Genomic DNA, 24,517 nt, shown 5'->3' with positions numbered 1-24,517 from the left:
ACTTCTGGCCCGTGCACAAACGCCTTCAAATATGCATGCCTATAGACTAAACATGTAACATGCATGTGCACGCCATCACCGTTTTCACAGATTTTTGACAGACGTTTTTGACGTTTACACGGAGATGATAACGGTATCGCTTTCAAAACCCTTTTCAAAAAACTTGCACTTTGAACCCTATTTCAGTGTTTGAGTTCTCAGGCCAATGAACGGGCAGGACGCATGAAAAGTATTCTGATTTCTGTTTAAACGTTAATAACTAATGATTTTACAACGGAAATGAATCAATCAAAAACTAACTCAAGCTGGACAATGATGTTGTCTTCACCGCATAATGATCTCTTATTTACACCGTGTTTGCATGTGTTAGTTATGATGAACTTGGAGTTGCAATGGCGAGATCCTTGCATTTGTGTTAATCTACTAGGCAAATCTTCATCATTTCCTTACACTAGTTCAAAGTCTGGAACCATTTCATTTGTTCTTCCTCTCAACTCAGTGTATTATGACCTTGTCTGAAACAATCCCACAGTTTCTTTATGTATCTACTATTTACACCACATGAACATCATGTCAGAAGTGTGTGATTTCTGTTTGGGCTTAAATTCAAAGCTCAAGTATTTGCATATTTTGCTGTGTACATGAAAGCAGATGAAGCAATTGAATCTCTGCCTTCGGCAGTTTTTCCGTCAAAAGCACAACTGTTTATTTGGAGAGCAAGCTGACACCCTGTGAATAAGGTGCCTGCTCAATGGCTTATGTGAAAACAGTTTGTCTTGAAGTTCAGAGGCCTTACAAAAGCCAGATTACTTCAGGCTGCAGTCAGCGGAGTGACTTCACATCGCGACCGCACTATTAGAGAGAGCCATCCGGGCTGATAGAGCGAGAGATCTGCCAGCTGTTAACACTTAGCATGAGTGGAGATGGCCAAACCCAGCGCTGCTCCAAAGCATTTCATTTGCATGGATGGATTTTTCATTAAATACAGAAGTGGCTCTCAGACTTCATCAAATGCCTATTCGAAGCAAACAGGCATGACCTCAAAATATAGATATCCAATCCCAATGTTACAGTTCAAAGGAAGATATATTCCCAAAAAAAAAAAAAAAAAAATGGAAACCATAATTGAAGATTTGAACATCTCAGTGCCGTGAGCATCCATTTATCTGAGAGGAGCACTAATCTAGAAAGCCAGTTATACCTTGTTATGAATATGAATAAATTGGTCCATCTGACCTGTTAATGAGTGAACAAGCGAGATATGAGCAACATGTGTAAATTGTAAATGTCTGAAATTTGATAAATTACCTTAATGATCCACTTGATCAAGACATTCACATAATCTAATCTCATTTTGATCTATTCATGTAAATTTGTGGAGCTAAAAGAAATTAAAATGCCTTGCAATAAGTGGTATGAGTGTAAAAGATGTCAGCTTGTAGAGATTGTTTGGTGATAATGTGGTAGATATATCTGCAAAGCTATCACAGAGCAAAGCAGTGCTTATTATAATTAAATGCCAGAGCAAAATTAGGAAGTAACCCAAACAAGACAATACAACGAAGAGCTTGCTATTAACTCTTTCCCTGCCAGGGTTATTTTTTTATTTATTGTTTTAAGTTGCCAGCCACAGCCAGCGTTTTTAATAATTAAAAAAAAAAAAAATGAATGGCCCCCAGAATATTTTGTTGTATGAATACATAAACGCAATATGTCAAAAGAAAGACCAAAGCCTCTTATTTTTATTTTATATTTTTAAACTTAATTCATTTATTTTTATCAACATTTGAATATGGGTAAGTCCCATAAAAAAAAGCAACATTTTGAACAAAAAACTGAGAAGATCAAGTTTTCCCCCCCAAAGACTAGAATGTGCATTAGCAATGCTTTAATCGCTCATTTCTGCTCCTTTTTTTTTGTATGCGTTTTGATCCGGAAATCAAAACATGTGTAATAGCGCCCCCTACCGTATAACAGTGAAAACACGGAGAGTTGAAAATTTCCGTCAATGGCGGTGAAAGAGTTAAGCAGTGTTTTTTAAAAGTTCAGTAACACAAAGAGGACTTTACAGCTTTCCGCATTGATCCAGATTTTTATTTTAGTAAAATGAGAAGTACTTTTCATTTGTAAAGAAATTAACTCACTGGATTATCCCAAAAACAGGTATTACCACATGGATATTTACTATGCAAACCATTTTTGCTGCATTTTTAGCAAACTATGTTGTGAAATATACTTTTAAGGTCCTTGCACAAGATATACTGTTAAGGTCCTTCTGAAATTTTCGCACATTAAAAAATAAATATGACCTCACGTTGATTTCGATTTTCTGCATTTTTCGCATCCGTAGCAAGCATTTTGAGAGGTGTTTTGACAATTCAGAGCCATCGATTGACGAATATTTCGGACTCAGTGTGCAAGTACCTTTACCGTGATATAAGTTAGTGAACGTAACCCTGGGTCCGTGAGTGGGAACGAGATGGGAAGACGTCACTGGCCACGAGGTCTGAAGCCCTATAGAATCATGCCAACTCATTATCTAGCTAACAAACACATGTTCTGAAAACGTTTTACTAATGTTTCTCATTAAGTTATGAAAATGTTATTTCTCTGAATGTTCAAAATGTTTTTTTAATGTTTTAAAAACATTCCATTTCATCATTGTTCAAACACTATTGGAATGTTACTTTTAAATGTTCTCTGAACATTCCGAAACAAGTAGATACATTTAAAACATGTTTCAGGTAAAAAACGCTCCATGAACAATGTGTAATAATACTGGAAAAAACCTTGCCAGAACCTTCCCTGTTTAGCTGGGATGTTCTGTAACTTAGAGGTTCAACAAGTTTAGTTGAACTACATTGATTGATTAAATTCACTTCTTCTTCTGCTCTGGAATACTGTTTCCACGGAGAGTTGAGTTTATGTGCATTCCTCATCTAAATGGTAAATATTTCTGCCAGCAGCTCAGCTTTTCACCAGTCTACACCAAAATGAAAAGCACACAGATGAGAGAAATGAATCTAAACAAAGCTAAACAAACAAAAGACTTCAGTGTTAACACTGATGACTAATGAACTGTGTCCACACAATGTGGTTAGGCTCTTAAAGCAATATGGAAAAAAAGTCATTTCCTCTCATGCTGTTCCAAGCTATATGCCATGCCTTCTAAAGCCATGATAACTTTGTGTGAGGAACAAATCAGAATGCAAACAGAATCACTAAACAGCTGCATCAATATTGCACATGGTATGTCAACACAAATACCGGCGTCTTATTCACTAACCACCTGCACACAGAGCTGAAATTATGCTGCATATTCAATATTTAAAGGAAAACACTGACATTCATCTCTGTGCGGAAATGCGTCATTATAGACTGCGCTTTATTCACAAAAATAAAATAGCCTGTCGCAATATGCAATTACTGCCAAATGAAGTAGTATATGACAGTAGCCTAGGCTATATACACTGAAAAAAGCGTTTGCTGCTTGTTCACTTTACTTAAAATGAGCCAAAGCAACACAATTGCTCAACATTAGCCACGTTTCCAATACCGCTCAAATTGCGCAAATTGAAATTGCGAATTGAAAATAAGCCCAATGGAACCACGTCGATTTCGCAAAAGCTCCCATATTTTGCTAAAAAGTTTTTACGCTCACATGAGGTGGTTTTTCAGGCGATATGAAAAAGGAATATTTCACAAAACTGCAATTGAAACAGTTTTTTCACATTTACAGATCACCTGACGTACTTAACAGTCACATGATCACTCTTTAAAGATGATGCTGTATGTTTGGGCAGAAGACAGAGTTCTCTATTAAACTAATTAATTACGGGAAAACTGGATCCTAAACAACAAAGAAATGCCACATTTATTAAAACTTTAGAGCAGATTTGAGGGAGAAACGCCCATAAACACCTCATATGAGCCGCTCACAAGCTTTTCTTGCCATTAATGCTTGGAAAACACATATACGTCTCCTTCCATTAATAATAATGACTAGTGCGGTGACTGATATATATGTAAACCTACCAACATCTGCTGCCATGATTTTTTAAATGACTATCGCGAGAGGATAAAGTGACGTTTTAGTCGCTTAACATCGGTTGATGGAAACGCGTAATTTCGCAATAGTTTTTTATCGACATTTAGAAAATATCGCAAAAGCGCAAATCTGTAATGCAAACGTAGATATTGTCACAACTTAATTGCATTGTGTTCAATCCAATTATATGTATGTAAAATTCCCTTATTATTTCTGTAGATATTCGTGGTTACCCAGACAGCAACATAGTGTCGGCCCAGATCCGGCCCACATCTGGTACGTGTGGATTCAACGGATCTGGGCCGACACTATGTTGTTGTCTGGGTGTGCTGAAGAGTAAAGGCTGTGTTTGTGTTGTGGGTGCCTACCTGACTGAAGACTATAGTGTGTGTTGCTTCACTCAATATACTGCAGCTGTGCTAATGCTGCAGAATACTGGAAAATATACACTGGATTATACGGATTAGTCAACTCAATATAAATGAGCTGATGTAACTAAAAACATTGACTAAGTTAAGCTAAAGTTACATACTGTAACATGAATGTTAAAATGTCTTATATACACTGTAAAACAAACCTGTAGAATCTAATTAAAGTGACAGTTCGCACTCAGTTTGATTTCATGTCCTGTTTTGAGTCAAGAGTACCGACATTTAACGCACACATTAGGAAACATCTAATACAATACACAACTAATTACTTATATCCACATATCTGAAATGCTTGAAATTTTTGGCTGATGACAGCAACTGTAAGGTCAAAGGTCTTACCCTCTCTTGGTTCTGGTTGTAATGGGTGAGGAATTTGGCACACTCGCTGTAGTTAGCCCAGGTTTTGTTGTTATTTGAAGCCAGTTCCCAGGTCCCGTTGAAGTCACAGCGCCGGTAGGCATGTCCTGGAGACACAGCACACACATCCTCTAGTCGTGTCTTCAGGACATTCACACATTGATTTACCCAGTTAGACTGTCAGAATAGAGCTACAGAGCTGCTTTTCATGCACATGAAACTGAAAATTTCAAAACTTTTAGCCTTTTATGTTCAAACCGGAGTCAGACAAAGAAGGAGAGACTCAAGAAGAAGTGACAACATGTAGATAACATTTCTGAATGGTTAGTTGATGAATTGATGTAGCTTATGTGTAGTTATCTTCTAGTCATTGATTAGCATATTCTGTCATGATAATCTATAAATCGTGTTCCGGGGGCGTGGTTTATGTAAATTCTAGGGTTTGTGATGTCACTATCCCGGGAGGAATATCGTGTAGTCTTTGCCGAGGCAGCGCGTAGATTATGGGTCTGCATATCTGCAATGATAATCTAGTGGCTCATCTCGCGTTTGCCGAGGCAACGTGTTGATAATGGGTCCGCAATGTATAATATGCGCAGGGAACTGAGCAGACGGGAATTTCCCTTTCTCTCGTTCTCTTATGATTGTGTGCAAACTAATTATGTATTCTTTATTGTTTGAGATTATAATATGAAGTCTACATTAATACACTATATTCACCCTTTCATCCAGACCGTGTTTACTTGACTGATTGATATTTAGCTGCATTTAATTTTTGAGAAAGTTAAATATGTACTCATCTGATCTTTGATGAGTCATTTAATTCTGAGGAAATAAATGATGAATTCCTGGGGGGAAATGGATAACACCTCATTATATGGTGCCCATCTCCCTATGGTGCCAGGGAGTTATAGTCTCAGTGTCTGACTCGGAGAAGGAGGGTTTAAGAGGGGTCAGTTTGGTTATTTCCTGCCGGTCATCTGTTTCAGGACTCTGGATTGGCTTCTCAAGCTATACTAGAGACCAGTCTCGAGAGGCTGGTTCCTTTAGTAGTCTCAGCCGTAGTCGTATTGGGATAAGACAGATCTGAGGACAGTCGTTATCTCGAAGAAGGCTTCGACTAAGAAGAAGTCCTGAAGCTGAGGGCGTCAGACTTCTGAGGGCAGTCCCCTCAGGGGAGAAACGGTTTCCACATCATCAAAATACGGTGCCCATTTCTCCTCGGCACCCTTTGGGAAGCCACTCTCTGAGGAGGGTCGCAGCGCTGCCAGTTCGGTTGTTCCCTGCCGGTTCGCCGCTTCAGGGCACCCAGGTGTCAGTGTTCCCGAACGATCCTCCGAGAAGGGTCGTAAAGTAGTCAGTTTGGTTGTTCCCTGCTGGTTCGCCGCTTCAGGGCACCCAGGTGTCAGTGTTCCCAAACAATCCTCCGAAGAGGGTCGTAAAGCAGTCAGCTCGGTCGTTCCCTGCTGGTTCGCCGCTTCAGGGCGCCGAGGTGCCTGCATTTCCCAATGATCCGAGGAGGAGGGTCGTAGAACAGTCAGTTCGGTTGTTCCCTACCGGTTCGCTGTTACAGGGCACGCTGTTACAGGGCACCGAAGTGACTGTTCGACCTATACCAGAGGCCAGTCTCGAGAGACTGGTCCCCTTAGTTGATTTTCTGGCAGTGTGGAAGCTACTGTCAAATATATCTCATTGGGTCCTGCTCATTATAGAAAAGGATTACAGAATTCAGTTCAGTTCTCGTCCCATCGGCCTAGGTAAAACTAGGCCAGTCACTCACTGTTAAACAGTTTCAGAGACTGGTGGGTTTCATGCCAGCTGCATCCAATGTAATAACTTTTGGCCTCATGTACATGAGGTCCTTGCATTGGTGGTGCAGAACCAAGGGGTTTTCTCTGAGGGGAAATCTGTTTCGCATGATCATGGTTATGCGGCGATGCCTACGTGCTTAGTCATGTGGAAGAAACCTTGGTTCCTTGCCCAAGGCCCAGTGTTGTGGGCTTCTTGTTGTCACAAAATGCTAATGACAGGTGCTTCCTTCACAGGATGGGGGGCGATCATGAGTGGGCAGGACCATCTTACATCAATCGGCTAGAAATGATGACGGTGTTTCGAGCTCTCAAACACTTCCTCCCAGACCTGAGGGGCCATCATGTGCTTGAGGTCTTGTCACTTATGCAAACTGGCTCACCAGATCATCATGTGGGCCCAAGGGAATTTGCTCTCTCTAAAGGCAATTTACATCCTGGGGTTTTTAAATCAGGGAGCAGACATCCTGTCGAGGCAGGGGCCAAGGCCCGGGGAATGGAGACTCCACCCTGAGGTGTTGGAGCTCCTATGAAAAACTTTGGTCGAGCGGAAGTAGACCTGTTCGCATCTTAAGAGACTACACACTGTCCACTGTGGTTCTCACTCAGTCCGCCAGCTCCGCTGGGGCTGGACGCTATGATGCAGATGTGGCCGATTTCACGTCTGTATGCATTTCCCCCGATCTCTCTGCTCCCGGGAGTTCTGGAGAGAGTTCGCCGGAATGGGGCCCGTCTTCTGTCAATATCCCCGTTCTGGCAGGCCCGAGTATGGTTCTCGGACCTAGAGTCTCTCCTTGATGGCTCTCCTCTGGAGATTCCGCTCGGGGGGGGGACTTTTTCTCTCAGGCGAGCGGGTTGATCCTTCACCCCCGCCTAGAATTGTGGAAACTTTGGGCTTGGCCTCTGAGGGGGCCAGCTCATAAGTTCAGGTCTCTCAACTGAGGTTGTTGAGACCATCCTCCACTCCAGAGCTCCCTCCACGAGGAAACACTACACCTTGAAGTGGATATTGTTCACTTCCTGGTGCAGAGAGCACCAGCTGGACCCAGTTATCTGCCCTGTGGTTGCAGTGCTGGAGTTCACAGGAGGGTTTCTCTGCAGGTCTATCCCCCTCCACACTAAAGATGTACATAGTGGCTTTAGCTACTTACAACGTCCCTTTAAGTGGTGTATCCTTGGGGAGACACCCTTTTGGCACTGTGAGGTGTCAGACCAAGAGACTAAGAGTATGACTAGGAGTTTCCCTCCAATATGGTTATCCACTTCAAGGTGTCCACTTCAATATTCACTTCAAGGTGTCAGTTCTCATTCTCCTGAATCTGTCTGCTGCCTTCGACACTGTGAATCATCAGATCCTTATGTCCACCCCCTCATCACTGGGCATCCCAGGTACTCCTCTCCACTGGTTTGAGTCCTATCTCACAGGTAGATCCTTCAGGGTCGCATGGAGAGGCGAGGTATCCAGAGCACATCAACTGACCACAGGGGTTCCCCAGGGTTCAGTACTTGGACCCCTCCTCTTCTCCATCTACACCACATCACTGGGACACATCATACAGGCACATGGTTTCTCTTACCAGTGCTATGCTGATGACACACAGCTCTTCCTCTCGTTTCAACCAGATGATCCCACAGTAGCTGCATGGATCTTAAGCTGTCTGGCGGACATCTCAGCATGGATGAAGGAACATCACCTGCAGCTCAACCTGGCAAAGACTGAGCTTCTCGTCCTCCCTGCCAATCCGTCTCTACAGCACGACTTCACTATTAGATTAATCATCAATCACCCCATCAAGGTCGGTCAGAAATCTTGGAATAATATTTGGTGACCAGCTGACCGTCACAGACCAAATTACAAAGACAGCTCAATCATGCCGTTTTGCACTGTACAACATCAGGAAGATCAGGCCTTTCCTAACTGAGCATGCAACACAACTTCTCATCCAGGCCCTGGTAATATTTAGGCTTGATTACTGCAATGCTCTTCTGGCTGGACTTCCATCATGTGCAACTAAACCTCTACAAATGATCCAGAATGCTGCAGCTCGTCTTGTCTTCAACGAGCCCAAAAGGGCCCACGTCACTCCTCTGTTCATCTCTCTGCACTGGCTACCACTCGCTGCTCGCATCAAGTTCAAGGCATTGACTCTTGCTTACAGATCTATCACAGGCTCAGCTCCCTCCTACTTTCACTCACTCCTACGAATCTACATCCCTACCAGAAGCCTACTTCAATGAGCGACAGCTCGTGGTACAATCACAGAGAGCCACAAAATCACTCTCCAGAACATTCTCATTCACAGTTCCCTGCTGGTGTAATGATCTCCCCACCCTCATCCGGAAAGCAGAATCCCTGACAACATTCAAAACACAACTGAAAACTAATCTCTTCCATGAGCACTTAACCTCATAAAAAAAAAAATCTTTCCTTTTCCTTTAATCCTCCCTTGTCTGGCTTATGCTACTCTGAGCAATGCCTGAACAATGTATTTTGAGCACTTCTCACATTGTTTTTGCCTCTTCATGATGACTCACTTTATTTAGTCCTAATTTGTAAGTCGCTTTGGATAAAGGCGTCTGCTAAATGACTAAATGTAAATGTAATGTTTGTGATGTGGCGGGATATTGCCTAGCCACACACACATTAGTGAGGTTTTATGGCCTTGACCTCGGGTGCACCTATGACCACTCCAAGGGTGCAGGTGCTTTCGTCTTAGTGTGCGCAGAGATTTCACATGGACAGGCACTTGTTACTATGGCGTCGCGGGTATAGTGTTCCCACCGCATCTCGACGCAGCTCGAGTTCCCTTGAAAGGGAATGTATCCGGTTATGTATGTAACCCTGGTTCCCTGAAGAGGGAATGAGACGCTGCGTCGCCCTGCCATACTCCCTGCATGCCTGTGAGCGACTTACTTCAGCCTATCAGAAGCTAGTGGCTGTTTGTTCCAGGTATGCTTTATAGTTTCCTGGTCGATGACGTCACATGACGTTCCGTCATTGGACTGATTTCATACGTGCTTCATGACGCAATCACGCATAGGCGTTCCCACCGCATCTCGACACAGCTCGAGTTCCCTCTTCAGCTGATAAACAGCTTTCATCTACAAATATTTAATGCTAAAATCATGAAAAAAAAATCACAGGGACATGAGTGATGATGTAAACGAATCTTTGAATCAGATTCTTCCCATTCTTCAGATTTCGGAAATGATGCTTTGAAACAAAGAGTGTGAACTGATTCAAGGAAACGCATGAACTTACCAACAGCCCAACACTGAATAAAGATTTGTTGAAGTTGTACATAAAATAAAGATTGTTGTAGAATGTTTTGCAAGAAACTCCTATTTTTCTACTTCAAAATGTCATGTTTAATCCAATATGTTTCTTTGATATTGCAGTTTCTCAGTGAAAAGGGTCTCAAAGTAAATCCTACACCAGATTTGACTTTCCAGACAGAAGTCTGACTGATTCTCTCCAACACTGCTGAATAATAACACGACTCTAGTGCTCAGGCAAACTCTGGGAAGCCTGCACGGTTTATATTGTTTTCTCCCTCTGATTATTTGCTGATGTTATTCTTATTTATTTGTCACTTTGGCACTTTCTGCTAAAATAATAAATGTAAATGTAATGAAGTGAGGATTCACGCCGCTAGTTCTCAGTTCACCGTCCAGGTACACAATATATTTGTTTTATGAAAACGTGCCTTGAGTGTAAAATATATGGACATATTTGGGAATGTTTGTCTGGAAGACGTGAGAAGAATTGTGAGCGTTCTGTAAGAGGAGAAAAGCACAGATTCTGATTTAGCTAATTAGTTAATGCTCTGTGAACTAACATGAACAAACAATGAACAGCAGTACTTTATTAACTAACATTAACAAAGATGAACAAATACAGTAACAAATAGATTGCTCATGATTAGTTCATGTTAGTTAATACATTAACTAATGTTAACTAATACCTTATTGTAAAGTGTTACCATTATTTTCGGATGTTATTTATTTGGCACTTTGGCACTTTCTGCTAAAATAATAAATGCAAATGTACTGAAGTTAGGATTCACGATGCTGGTAATTATGAATTTATGAAATTATTTATGAAAACGCGCCTCAAGTGTAAAATGAAAGGACATATTTGGGAATGTTTGTCTGGAGGACATGACTAGAATTGTGAGCGTTCTGTAAGAGGAGAAAAGCACAGATTCTGGAAGTCATCTGTTATTGTCATGGGAGTGTCATGTGGTTTGGACATGTGTCAGTGAAGCACAGGTCAGCGGCTGCAAGCTCACCTTTGTGGTTGAAGTCATATATGTACTCTGGGCAGGCAGTGGACACCATCCTTCCAGGAAGACCCTCGGGCCAGCACACAATCCCATCCCACTCCGGCGAGCAGAAACCCTCTACAACACAGAGAGGATTGACATTTAGATGGACTGAACTCCACTCCAGCAAAACTCCAATAACCTCCTCCACTACCTGAGCACAGAATTATAGAGGAGGGAATGAGGACACGTTTAGATTTGCTCTTCCTGAAGGACAATCTTTACTACTTTATCTGCTCAAGTGTCAAACACTGTGACAATGAACCGCTGTCTTTCGTTCAATGCACTGCTATCTTGTCTGCCCTTTATGTGCATGCATTTTTGTAGACTGAAGTTCACCCTAAATGACATTCCTAATCTATTATACTTCAGTAATCTGATGCACAAACCCAAGATATGTGGATTACGAGTGAAAAGGAAGCAGATGAGAAGGATAATGGAAAGTAATGTTTTGGTAAAATGCAGCAAAGTTTGACCACACTAGACGATGAAAGCTATTTAGCGTCGTACACTTGTGATCAGATCAACAAAACCGCATCTTAATATCAGGTGTAAACAGGGCCTTAGAGACTTTCAGGAGTGAAACGCCTTGCACACAACCATGACCATGATTCATCTGTCTTCAGAAGTCCTGCAGTTTTCTTATTCGTGCACGTTATTACATTATACATTTAGCACATGTGGTTACAATTCATTGTAAGGTCTCTTTGTTAAAGAGTATTGCATTTAATTACTGAGTAATATTTATTAACTACATGTACTTAGGGTTAGTTGCATGTAATTACTACAGTAACAACATGTAACGTGTAACAACGACATAAAATTAAGTGTTACCTGACATTATATCAACTTGTGTAAAGATATGTAATAATCATATTACGCCATATTCCAACTTCAATAGCAGCAAATCTGAATCAGAATTTTTTAAGTACGTACAAAATAAGTAAATTTTTATTCTATTAAGTAAGTGTATATTAGTTAAAGTCCCCCTGTAGTCAATAATTTTATCCCTTAAAACTCATCTTTGATCACCAATATTCAAAGTTTTTTCCTTGAAAAACAAATCTTCATGCCTTAAAATATCTTGAGTGTAACTCGACACCCTTGTCTCATTTAGTATGCGCGGTTCTATGAATATGCAAATGAGCCCCGCCTTCACTCACTCACTCAGCTCAGAGATCCACTGGTTGACGATCACACGTTGATCTGATTGGTTACAAGGTAGTTTGTGACGTCAGAAACACCAGCGATTTCAAAGCGTGTTTTTGAGACTGTCTTTGGTTCACTGCAGTTTTAAGGAGGAAATACTCAGCAATGCTGTCGACTTATGAATTTACACATGGTTTGTCTTAAAGCAGATTAAAAACAACACATTTCACCACAGCTGGATTTTAAAGATATTTAATGTTAAGTTGGATGGTCTTGTGTTTTGAAATTTAACATTTTGCATTCAAACCCTGAAATTGAATGCTTAAGACTGTTAGATGAGGGCTCAAAATTTAGTTAAAAGTATATAAATTATAGTTAGATAAATCAGTTGTAATGCTAATGGAATTTTAATGAGATGAAATTACATAAGGATACACTTCATGTATACAGGGGTCATGAATTTGTCCTTGATCTTTTGTCCTGAAAAGTATGTAGAAGTATATAATGCCATAATTTTAGCATACTGTGTTCACGCAGCACATAGGCTTCACCGAAAATGCGGTTGTGAGTCCAAAAAGTAAATCCCAAAAAAAGTTATATAGGTTTAAAGGGACACTATGCAAGTCTGAGTGTTTTTTCTCTACGAGCTCCCCCTAGTGTCTGGTAGTATAATGCTTTCAAACACTCTGTCGTAAAAACGAACTGTTGTCCCTCCCCCCTTGCCACGAGCAACCCAGCTGATCAGCTGTCAACCCAGCTGAGCAGAGGAACCGGCTATTTCAAAACCAGTTATGTCTACCGAGGCAAGTAAAGCAATACTTTCTTTCCAACTGATGGCGATTTTTTTATTTATTGTGTTGTCATGCATACTAGTATTTTTACCGGGAACGAACGATATGAACGAGGCGAACTACTGCTTTCGTGTTTGTTTGTTTGTTTGTTTTTGGGAGAATGGGCATGAGCATAAAAAATATATATATATCGGAGGCTAATATTTGTCTAAAGTTATATTAGCAAGGTCTATAAGTTCATCTGGTAGAATGATGGTTTACCTTTGCTTGTCTAAGAAAACATCAGAACGTTTTTTCTAGCTCGATCATGATATGTGCAACATTTTGCGCGTCTGATATTGCCTACTATCAGACGCGTTGACTTAGTGACATAAAATAAAAGTGTAAGTTACACAAATAAAACCGACAGAGGAACGGCCAAACAACTACAGAAATCAAACGTGTTTGCTATGACAATGCCTAACATCAAAGTTATAGTGTACTAGTAAGCCCCTAACAGACAGCGATCATAATAAAAACCTTTACAGACAATAGCAAACATCCTGAGGTCGCAATTACTTGAAATTTAAATATTAAACACAGTTTATTCCAAAGATACTTAACTTACAAGTGCAACAGCAGGATCAGCATCCGTTTTGCAGGCTTCTGTTTCTCTCAGTTCTCACCATTCTGAAAAAGCCGGTCCGATATATTTACTCGAGTCTGACTTCTTGCTCGGTCAGTCTCCCGTTTCCTCTTTCGTTGGTCCTCCGACAAAGATTTCCTAGCTTTCTGCTTCTTTTTTACAGGCTCAGCCTCAGCCATAACTCAATCTATCGTTGCCCTTTGCTTATAGCTAGCCCGCCGGTGCTTGAATAGGGGCGTGTACGTGTGCAGTGCCGTCAAGCAATTCGTTACATCGCGAGACCTGATATCACGCGATACTTCCTGACACCGACCCGCGTCCCAAAGTTGCAAGTGCGTATTTTCCGCTCTCGGGCACCAGGGGGGTGCGAAACCACCACCATTCAACCCGAAATAAGTAATATAACCATTCCACTGACTCCGAAGCTGTTCAGTTAAGGTTAAAAAGTTACCTAGAGCACCTTTAAGTTTATGAAAATGATTTATGATCATTATTTTATATAAAATGTATATTTTATGAAACATGTTGAACTCTAAGATGGCTAGAAAATCAAAGTCATAAATCTAAACAAGTTTTGTTCCAAATCTGAGGTTGATATCTCAAAAAATGAGCTTTCCTTAAGATTTTGTTTGGGCGCACTAACAGATTTTCCCCATTGGATGCCAGCAAAACTCCACTGGTCACAGTCATTTGATTTGTTATTTGCAGTTGAGTTTTCCTCTCTCAATATTACAAACACACACACACAAATATTTTTTTTTATAACATCCATACCAACACACCCACACAATTATCGTTGCATAATTTATCCAATTAGCTCTCTAATATGCTGAAGCAGTAAACAGCAATAAAGCGAGTATTTGCTTTATAGCCCTAATCTGAGAAAATGGCAACATCTGGTAAAAAATAGTAACATTTTAAATTGTGAAGCCTTGCCAAACAGAATGAAAGCCTCTTAACAAAGATTGCATCATTTTATAGTTAAATGGCCCTGGGATTAAAAATTGCAGTAATGGGTTAATGGGTTTCAATGGGGACATTTTTGTCCAAAAGGCGCTGAGAGGAACTATTTTGTGTTACAAGTGCAAAATAGATTTTTTAAAGGAAATGGGGGTGAAATAGTAACATTCCAAAATAAATACACCCCTGTGCCAAATTTTATGAAGTTAGCATTAACACAGGCAAAGTGATCAAAAAAGATAAAAATGTCCATAAGGATGTTGATTAACTTCAAGACTTACAGTGATAAGAATTATTCTTTTTCTGTTCTTCGCCCCACTTCTATCCATTTTGGACAGACTTACAGTAATGTTGGAAGGTGAGCGGTTCATATAATGTATTATTAATAAAATGTTGAACTCATCTAAAATGCTAAACAAAAGCTAATAAAATTAAGTCATTAGCCTCGTTTTATCACCCCATTTTCATTTTTGCTCTTTTTTGGAATCATAAGTTAAATAGATTTTTACTTTACCCGAGTGTCACAATATCTTCTATAGCACACGTGACACCATCTTTAAAACTGGAGCATAAATATCTTTCAGGTGCTTAAAAATACACAGCAAACTTTTATCATCCCTTTTTTCTTTGTTTTTTACGACGTGCCATAAGTTCCACACCCAGAGCACAAAGCAGCTTCTGTTCCTGCATTACCAACAATGCTTCATGTCAGTCACCACTGTGAGAATGAACACAATAATGAAGCTTAGAAGACCACCTACAATATTTCAAAGTCTGTTCTTGAATGAATGAATGAAAAATGGCCACGTTTGTCAAAGAACCGAAACACCTGGAAATACATCAATGACAAAATCTTGAGTCTGAATAACTGAAGATGACACATTTATATGCACTTTAAATGCTTTAAATATTAGCTGTTCTGTCAGACCTCTGGTAAAGTCAAGGCGGCACAAACTTTGTACTAAACTTTGGACTGTCCGATCTGGGTATGACCTTGGCGAACTGGCCACTTATTTACGACCCTTGCCTGTCATCCATCAAGGTCAACTTCGTATTCTCAGACCTAGCTTATATTATTACTTGTGTTTTTCTATGCATCTAGGCTAGTAAACTTTACAGCGCTGCCCTTACTGGAATTTAGCGTGTCACATTGTTTACATGCTTGAATATAAAAAATAACTTGAATATAACATTTGCAGTTGCAATTGTTTTAGGGTTCATCATGAATATTAAAGAGATGTAAATGTTCCTACCAGAACAATGTTTCCTGAACAGAGAATCTTTCATTGAAGCTATACAAACGTAGAATTGCTCAGTTCAACACGTGAAAACATACTGATTCTAATTGCATGAATGAATTCATTGTCTTCTCTTACCAAGTTCACAAAAACAAATAACAGTTTAGTTGTACTCAATCTTCATGAGCAACAACATTATTCTTCCATTTGCATTTCTGAGAAACTAACTTTAAACCCAAACTTGGATCTTTTCACTCTACACATGACTTAATATTCTATGGAAGCTTGTTTCCGCCACAGAATAAAACATTTTAAAAGATAATTGACTTTTTATCTCACAATTTCGAGTTTACATCTCGCAATTCTGACTTTATTTCTCAGAATTGCGAGATATAAAGTCAGAATTGCGTGAAATAAAGTCAGAATTGCGAGATATAAAGTCAGAATTGCGTGAAATAAAGTCAGAATTGCGAGATATAAAGTCAGAATTGCGTGAAATAAAGTCAGAATTGCGAGATATAAAGTCAGAATTGCGAGATATAAAGTCAGAATTGCGAGATATAAAGTCAGAATTGCGAGATATAAAGTCAGAATTGCGTGATATAAAGTCAGAATTGCGAGATATAAAGTCAGAATTGCGAGATATAAAGTCAGAATTGCGAGATATAAAGTCAGAATTGCGAGATATAAAGTCAGAATTACGAGATATAAAGTCAGAATTGAGAGTTATAAAGTCAGAATTGCGAGATATAAAGTCAGAATTGTGAGATATAAAGTCAGAATTGTGAGATATAAAGTCAGAATTGCGAGATATAAAGTCAGAATTGTGAGATATAAAGTCAGAATTGCGTGATATTAAGTCAGAATTGCGAGATATAAAGTCAGAATTGCGAGATATAAAGTCAGAATTGTGAGATATAAAGTCAGAATTGCGTGATATAAAGTCAGAATTGCGAGATATTAAGTCAGAATTGCGAGATATTAAGTCAGAATTGCGAGATATAAAGTCAGAATTGCGTGATATAAAGTCAGAATTGCGAGATATAAAGTCAGAATTGCGAGATATAAAGTCAGAATTGCGAGATATAAAGTCAGAATTGCGAGATATAAAGTCAGAATTACGAGATATAAAGTCAGAATTGAGAGTTATAAAGTCAGAATTGCGAGATATAAAGTCAGAATTGTGAGATATAAAGTCAGAATTGTGAGATATAAAGTCAGAATTGCGAGATATAAAGTCAGAATTGTGAGATATAAAGTCAGAATTGCGAGATATAAAGTCAGAATTGCGTGATATTAAGTCAGAATTGCGAGATATAAAGTCAGAATTGCGAGATATAAAGTCAGAATTGTGAGATATAAAGTCAGAATTGTGAGATATAAAGTCAGAATTGTGAGATATAAAGTCAGAATTGCGTGATATTAAGTCAGAATTGCGAGATATAAAGTCAGAATTGCGAGATATAAAGTCAGAATTGTGAGATATAAAGTCAGAATTGCGTGATATAAAGTCAGAATTGCGAGATATAAAGTCAGAATTGCGAGATATAAAGTCAGAATTGCGAGATATAAAGTCAGAATTACGAGATATAAAGTCAGAATTGTGAGATATAAAGTCAGAATTGCGTGATATAAAGTCAGAATTGCGAGATATAAAGTCAGAATTACGAGATATAAAGTCAGAATTGCGAGATATAAAGTCAGAATTACGAGATATAAAGTCAGAATTGTGAGATATAAAGTCAGAATTGCGAGTTATAAAGTCAGAATTGCGAGATATAAAGTCAGAATTGCGAGATATAAAGTCAGAATTGCGAGATATAAAGTCAGAATTGCGAGATATAAAGTCAGAATTGCGTGATATTAAGTCAGAATTGCGAGATATAAAGTCAGAATTGTGAGATATAAAGTCAGAATTGCGAGATATAAAGTCAGAATTGTGAGATATAAAGTCAGAATTGCGAGATATAAAGTCAGAATTGCGAGATATAAAGTCAGAATTGCGAGATATAAAGTCAGAGTTGTGAGATATAAAGTCAGAGTTGTGAGATATAAAGTCAGAATTGTGAGATATAGTCAGAATTGTGAGATATAAAGTCAGAATTGCGAGATATAAAGTCAGAATTGTGAGATATAAAGTCAGAATTGCGAGATATAAAGTCAGAATTGTGAGATATAAAGTCAGAATTGCGAGATATAAAGTCAGAATTGTGAGATATAAAGTCAGAGTTGTGAGATATAAAGTCAGAGTTGTGAGATATAAAGTCAGAATTGCGTGATATAAAGTCAGAATTGTGAGATATAAAGTCAGAGTTGTGAGATATAAAGTCAGAGTTGTGAGATATAAAGTCAGAATTGCGTGAAATAAAGTCGCAATTGCGTGTTATAAAGTCAGAATTGCGAGATATAAAGTCAGAATTCTGACTTTTTTTCTCGCAATTGCGACTTTATATCATGCAATTCTTACTTTATATCACATAATTGCGAGTTTATATCTCGCAATTCTGACATCTTTTCTCAGAATTTTGAGATATAAAGTCCAATTATAAGGAAAAAAAAGACAGACTTTTTTTTTTAGTTATTTTTTTTTAACCTCAGAATAGTTTGTATCTCACAATTCTGACTTTATAACACACAATTGCTACTTTATATCATGCAATTCTGACTTTATATCTCGCAATTGCGACTTTATTTCTCAGAATTGCGACTTTATATCTCACAATTGCGACTTTATTTCTCCGAATTCTAACTTCATATCTCGCAATTGTAAGAAAAAAAAGTCAGAATTGTGAGATAAAAAGTCGCAATTATTATTATTTATTTATTATTCAGTGGCGGAAACAAGCTTCCATAATATTCTCAATTAGTATATTACTGATATTGTTACTCATGCATGATCGAGCTCCTAGACGTCTATAAATAACTTAAGGTGTACTTAACGTATACGCAATAACTTAACACATACTTATTTACAGGCAGAATGAATAGACTCACACCAGCTTGTTATATGCTCCATTTGTACATAAATGTTAATCTTCTATAGTATGTATTTAACTCATTACTCTATAGTATCTTAAGGTCAAATGCACATTCTCGCTCTTTATGTGTTTCCTACATGACACAGCTTACTGAAAAAACAAAGCACTGTATGCAAAGCATTCATTATCTGATGGTTAGCATTAGACATGTGCAGATGAACATCTTTCTACGCTCATGCGATGCCTATTCATTCACTTTTAGCGTGTTCTCATTCAAGCAGTGTTTAGTTGTCTTTCTGCAGCGAACCTGCAATTGTTACTTTAGAGCTATTTCTACTTGATTTAACGTATTGTTGTAAAGTTTTCTTTCATCTAAGCAGAGACCAGGAGACAGTTGGGATCGCGTTCAACAGAAGTTATTCTTTATTGAGAACTCCGCTGTACGTGGCTGCAGGAATCCAACATAATCTAATCTAACATAAATTTACATGGTGTCTTATAGGCATTTTAGGAGGAGGGACTTTTGAAGGTGGAGACAAATTCAAACAAAGCATGTAAATGAGTAGGAACACACCCTACTCAGAGAGCGCTACCAGTTTCAATTGAATATGCGTAACTATTCAAATGCTGATATTGGCCAGGAACTGCGGTTCCACGAGCCATCCCAGAGCCATTAAAGACAAATGGTGAAAGTCTCACCTAAAGCTAATCCAATCAGCATAAAACAGGTCTAGCAGAAACTGTTGATACCATTCTCCTAACTTAACCTTAAAATGCTAACTTCAATGTACTCAACTTTTACTGTTGCAAACTAAACTAAACATTTAATAAAATTGTAATCCAACATTATGAATTGATGTATTTAGGTTCATTCAGTGATGTTGAATAGTAATTTTGACTTAAGGAAAAGTGAATTTAGATTAGTTAATTTTTCAGTACTATTTAAATTAAACGCAAAAGCACATATTCCTGCTCGTTTGCTTATATGGTTAATTATTTCACTCGTTGCATCATGCACAGCTTGTTAAATATCAAACCTGATTCATGCTTCATTTAGGAACTGATAAATGCAGACCGCGCAACGTTTTGTGATTAGGAATAATGATGTTAAACTTCAGAGGAAGACTTGTCCACAGCCAACACCGAACCAAATTATTTAAAGCTGCTCATTGGCTGCAGATGCAACAGAGACCAATCAGCTTGTGCCGTCTCGTAAATGATGTCACAGCTAGCAGATTGCATTAAGGGCCTATTAGCCTGCGCCATCTAGAGTTTGCTAACAGCACTAGATATTTATCCTAAATAAAGCTTCAGTTCAGAAGAATCTCACCCTTAGTTCCTCTCTCCTCGCAGAAATGACAGAAATGCCCTTTTGGTTTTTTCCCCCCACATTTTCTTGGCAACGCTAGTATTTCTGGCTTTGCCTTCAGTCGCTGTTATTGAAACCAGCTGCCCCCAACTTGCCACAAATAACTAGTTGAGGATAAATCTCGGCGTATGGCTTTACTGCAGATCCATTATTTTCCTATGCCTGTAATTAAAGATTTTCAGAGGGAAAATCAAAGCGTATGATGGAGCACATTTTATATGCCTGGAGACCAGCTCGTCAATTTTTGCAAATGTAATTAAAGGCGAGTTTCAGACAACAGGCCTGTTTCGCAGGACGCTCGTCCTGGAGGGAGTGTGCCATGTGTGTTTCACATTTCCACAATAACAATAGCCAAATGTGGAGGTTTTCATCTTACATATAGAGCATTAGGCCGCAGACGACCTCCAATAGCCTTCTGGTTTCAGACGCAGCTCCACACAGAAACACCACATATATAATTTCCCCAAATCCAAGGTTATGAGGAAGCTATAACCGTATCTGATGAGGCTGTGGCTATTGATGATGTCATTTGGGGTTTCTGAATAATATTTATCTTCTTGCCCCCTTCTCACATGAGATTCGGAGCGGCTGGCCTGAATTGTGCCGGGGTTTTGATATATGAAAGCTTTTATAGCAATCTGGTGGTGTTATTTTACAGCCGACCGCAAAGTTTGAGCGTCAGGCTATTTTCACACACGGGCCAGAGAGACTCAAGCCACATCCCGGCACTGTGCGACCCGGGCTGAAACCTCAGTGTCTCTCTCAATGGGAACCTTGTTCATGCCCCGCCATGGAGACTTGGTCTTAACCGAAGCACAAACGTGCAATAATAACAAATAAGAGCTTCGCAGCGCAGCCTAGCCTTGAGCTGAGGTCGGGCTCCGCCACCTCCAGCCCGGACTAGAATAGATAAACCGACTCAGCTAACTATTTGCTGAGCAAACACCCCGATGCAATGCTCTAATAATAGCTGGCTCAACGGTCGGCGGAGAGCGCCACGTAAACGGCAGTATAGAAACGTCAAGGGTGGTCTCACAAAGACATGGTCAGCGGCGCAGCAGAAGACGTTGCTGAATCAATCGCCGTGTCTTTCCTCACTCAGCAAGACCGAGGGATGTAGCGGCCAGCCGTTTCCTTTGGATGATGAACACTTGAAAATAGACTTGTTTTTACTGTAGGAAATCTCCTTAATGTGCTTTGACACGCATTTATTGTGCTAGGGCCAGAACTGTCTTTGGCAATACCTCACGAAAGCAACAGAACAGCGAGAATTGCTTTGACGGCGACGGAGAGAAAGACAGTTTGTGTAAAATTCCAGTTAGAGACAAAAGGAAAGGGAAATTTGCAAACTGCTTGTGTTATGTGGGGTCACACACACACACACACACACACATGTTTGGAGACACTTCACGAGTGAAATGTCCAGTGAGTGGCACAAAGAGCATGTTCAGTTTAACTCAGAACAGATGAATGTGAATCTGACAGTGTTTTATTACGCTGGTTGTTGTATTGCTGCAGTTCGGAAATGAAATGTCACCGTTGAAAATAATGTAATACCACCTACACTAAACCAGTGACAGTGCTAGCAAAAGCAAATGTGACATAAAACACATTTGCTGAAGCAACCGTGACATTTCAGCTTGATTCTGCTTTGACCTCGGACAGGAGAGCTTCACATCACCAGTGCACCACTGCCTACACCTTGCACAAATCTTAATAACTCTTTTCAAATTAGCCTTCAAATGTATTTTCCAAGGTTTTTTTTTTTTTTTTTACAGACACGCATCTGAACTAATCTTGCCTTGTCATGGAAAGGTCAAATTTCAAAGTTGACGGTTTTCATGCACGTAAATTGTTTTATATATTGCAGTGTTTGTAATTGTAATTTTTATTCAAATTGTATTTTTAATATTTGAGATAAAAAAAATAAAAAAAAATAATCCTAGTGTCGTACAATTTCTCTGGACTCCCTATGTCAGTATTTATCCAAACATATGTAACTGTGTGGTATGTGGATGGCTATGACAGGGTCATTTGAAAAGATTACCCAGAAGCCTTTAATTCCTCAACAAAACCTCAAGGACGTCAATGAACTTCATGAAAGAAGCATGCAAACCTTTAGGAGGACTGGGCCATAGGTGACAATACAGCAGTTACAAGTGATAAAAACACTATATTTCTAAGGTAAGATAACTGAGATTGCTGAAAATGGTCTTTTTCATCTCTGCTTACAGACTTGCTACATAATATCTTTTTACGAGTACAGTTAAAAGCCCTAAAGCGCCTGAACCCTGACAATTGCTTTTTAAAACAAATTTTAAACAAATTAAATCAAATTATTAATTTGCTGTTAATATAAATCATTGTCCCATCATTGACCCAAATTAAAAATGCATTGCAACCGTCACCAGTGGCTTCTGGTCTCAGCACTTCAAAAACAGCAGAAAGCCAGCATGAACAGTGTTTGTGAGAGAGCACATGCGTCTCCTGCTTTCTCCTGCTGGTCTGTGATCAGAAAGACGTGTGCACCCTTCCAAAAGGGGTCAGAAAACAGCCACCAGAAAGAGCGCAGAGTCATCAGGTAAACAGGTCAGATGTGACTCAACACAGGGCCGAGAGCAGAGACCCGACTGCAGGAATCTCTCCGCCAGAGACAGCGCTTCACATCATTACAAGAGATCTGCTGAAACCGTGTCTTTTTTCCACCACTGAACATCGCAGTTGACCTATGCTATTCAGTGACTGCATGAAACTTACAGCCAGCGGATCTGAGATTTATTATCTGGATGCAGTAACAATCATTTCTGAATAAGCAGAGACTCTCTGCACTAAGAGAGATGGTATTTATACACACTACCAGTCAAGAGTTTTGGATCGATAAGATTTTTAATGTTTTTAAAATAAAAACAGTCTCCTCTGCTCACTAAGGCTGCGTTTATCTGATTAGAAAAAAAAAAAAAAAAAACCAGTGATATTGTTAAATATTATTATAATGTAAATCATCTGTTTTCTCTGTGAATATATAGTGCAGTGTAATTTATTCCTGTGATCAAAGCTGAATTACAGCATCATTACTCCAGTCTTCAGTGTCACATGATCCTTCAGAAATCATTCTAATATGATGATTTGAGGATCAAGAAACATTTATGATTATTATCAGTGTTGAAAACAGTTATTTACATTTTTATTCCAGGATTCTTTGATGAATAGAAAGTTCAAAAGAACAGCATTTATCTGAAACAGAAGCTTTTGTGACATTAAACACTACCCTTCAAAAGTTTGGGGTCAGTAATAATGTTTTTAATAAATTGATTAAATGGATCAAAATGTCTTTACTGTCACTTTTGATCAATTTAATTCATCCTTGATGAATAATAGTTTTGGTTTATTTTATTTCTATCCCCCAAGAAATTAAATAAAAATTCTTATACATATAATGTTACAAAAGCTTCTGTTTCAGATAAATGCTGTTCTTTTGAGCTTTCATTCATCAAGGAATCCTGAAATAAAAATGTAAATAACTGTTTTCAACACTGATAATAATCATAAATGTTTCTTGATCATCAAATCATCATATTAGAGTGATTTCTGAAGGACCATGTGACACTGAAAATTCAGCTTTGATCACAGGAATAAATTACATTTTAAAATATATTAAAATAGAAAACAGTTATTTTAAATTGTCATAATATTGAACAATTTTATTGTTTTTTATTTTTATTTTATTTTTTATATTTTTAATCACATAAATACAGCCTTGGTGAGCAGAAGAGACTTCTTTTAAAAACATAAAAAATCATACTTATTTTCCCTACACCTAATCCTATATTGATCCTGCTGAACAGTAAAGGTGTCCTCCAAGGACATGAGTCACGGTTATATATGCAGTACATTTAGAGAGGCTGTGCATTCAACTGTGTGTGTATGCTAGTATTCACATCAGAAATGACGTATACTTTGGGCTTAATGATACAAGTGTGTCTGATCAATAATACCAGCCTGTCTGATTTCCACATCAAATTTCAGTTATAGGCATTTTCAACACCCATTAGTCCCTTGTTTTTCACTTTTCAAATAATTTATTGATTTTCATTTGTAATAAACACCTTTCAGAGCTGATATGCAATGAAACCTGAAAAGAATGGGATCGGAAAAGGGCAGATTTGAACTGGTCAAAAGGTAACATCACTGTCATTAGTTGCCATCCTGCTGTTTGTCAGGCTCAACCAGTCAATAGTTAGTGTAAATAGCCTGTGTCAACAAGATGAGGGACTATATGCACTCATTTGAATTGAGCTTAATCAGATCGATTGAGGTGTTTACATGAAGGCTGAACCATCAATCCAATTACTAACTATATTTGGTTTGGTTGTATGTAAATGTAGATACGGTTAAAGAAAAAACTGTTTTACACTAAGATGCTCAATTACTTCAGTCG

The 24,517-nt window shown here is 38.8% G+C and overlaps 1 protein-coding gene across 2 annotated transcripts in view; it reads right to left on the bottom strand.

The window, feature by feature from the left end:
• The window catches only part of pth1r (parathyroid hormone 1 receptor), a 97,728-nt gene that overhangs the window by 18,891 nt on the left and 54,320 nt on the right, over window positions 1–24,517 (bottom strand). For both annotated transcript variants that reach the window (XR_013821777.1, XM_079876554.1), the window contains exons 3-4: window positions 10,937–11,047; window positions 4,819–4,943 (exon numbers count right to left, since the gene is read on the bottom strand). Coding sequence is in view for 1 of the 2 variants with exons in the window: in XM_079876554.1 (XP_079732680.1) it covers window positions 4,819–4,943; window positions 10,937–11,047 (236 nt within the window). In the remaining variant the exon portion in view is untranslated. The remainder of the gene's footprint in view (window positions 1–4,818; window positions 4,944–10,936; window positions 11,048–24,517) is intronic.

Source organism: Squalius cephalus, assembly GCF_949319135.1.
Source record: "Squalius cephalus genome assembly, chromosome: 7".
NCBI classification, from domain to species: Eukaryota; Metazoa; Chordata; class Actinopteri; order Cypriniformes; family Leuciscidae; genus Squalius; species Squalius cephalus.
This window is presented reverse-complemented; position numbering and strand designations above follow the sequence as displayed.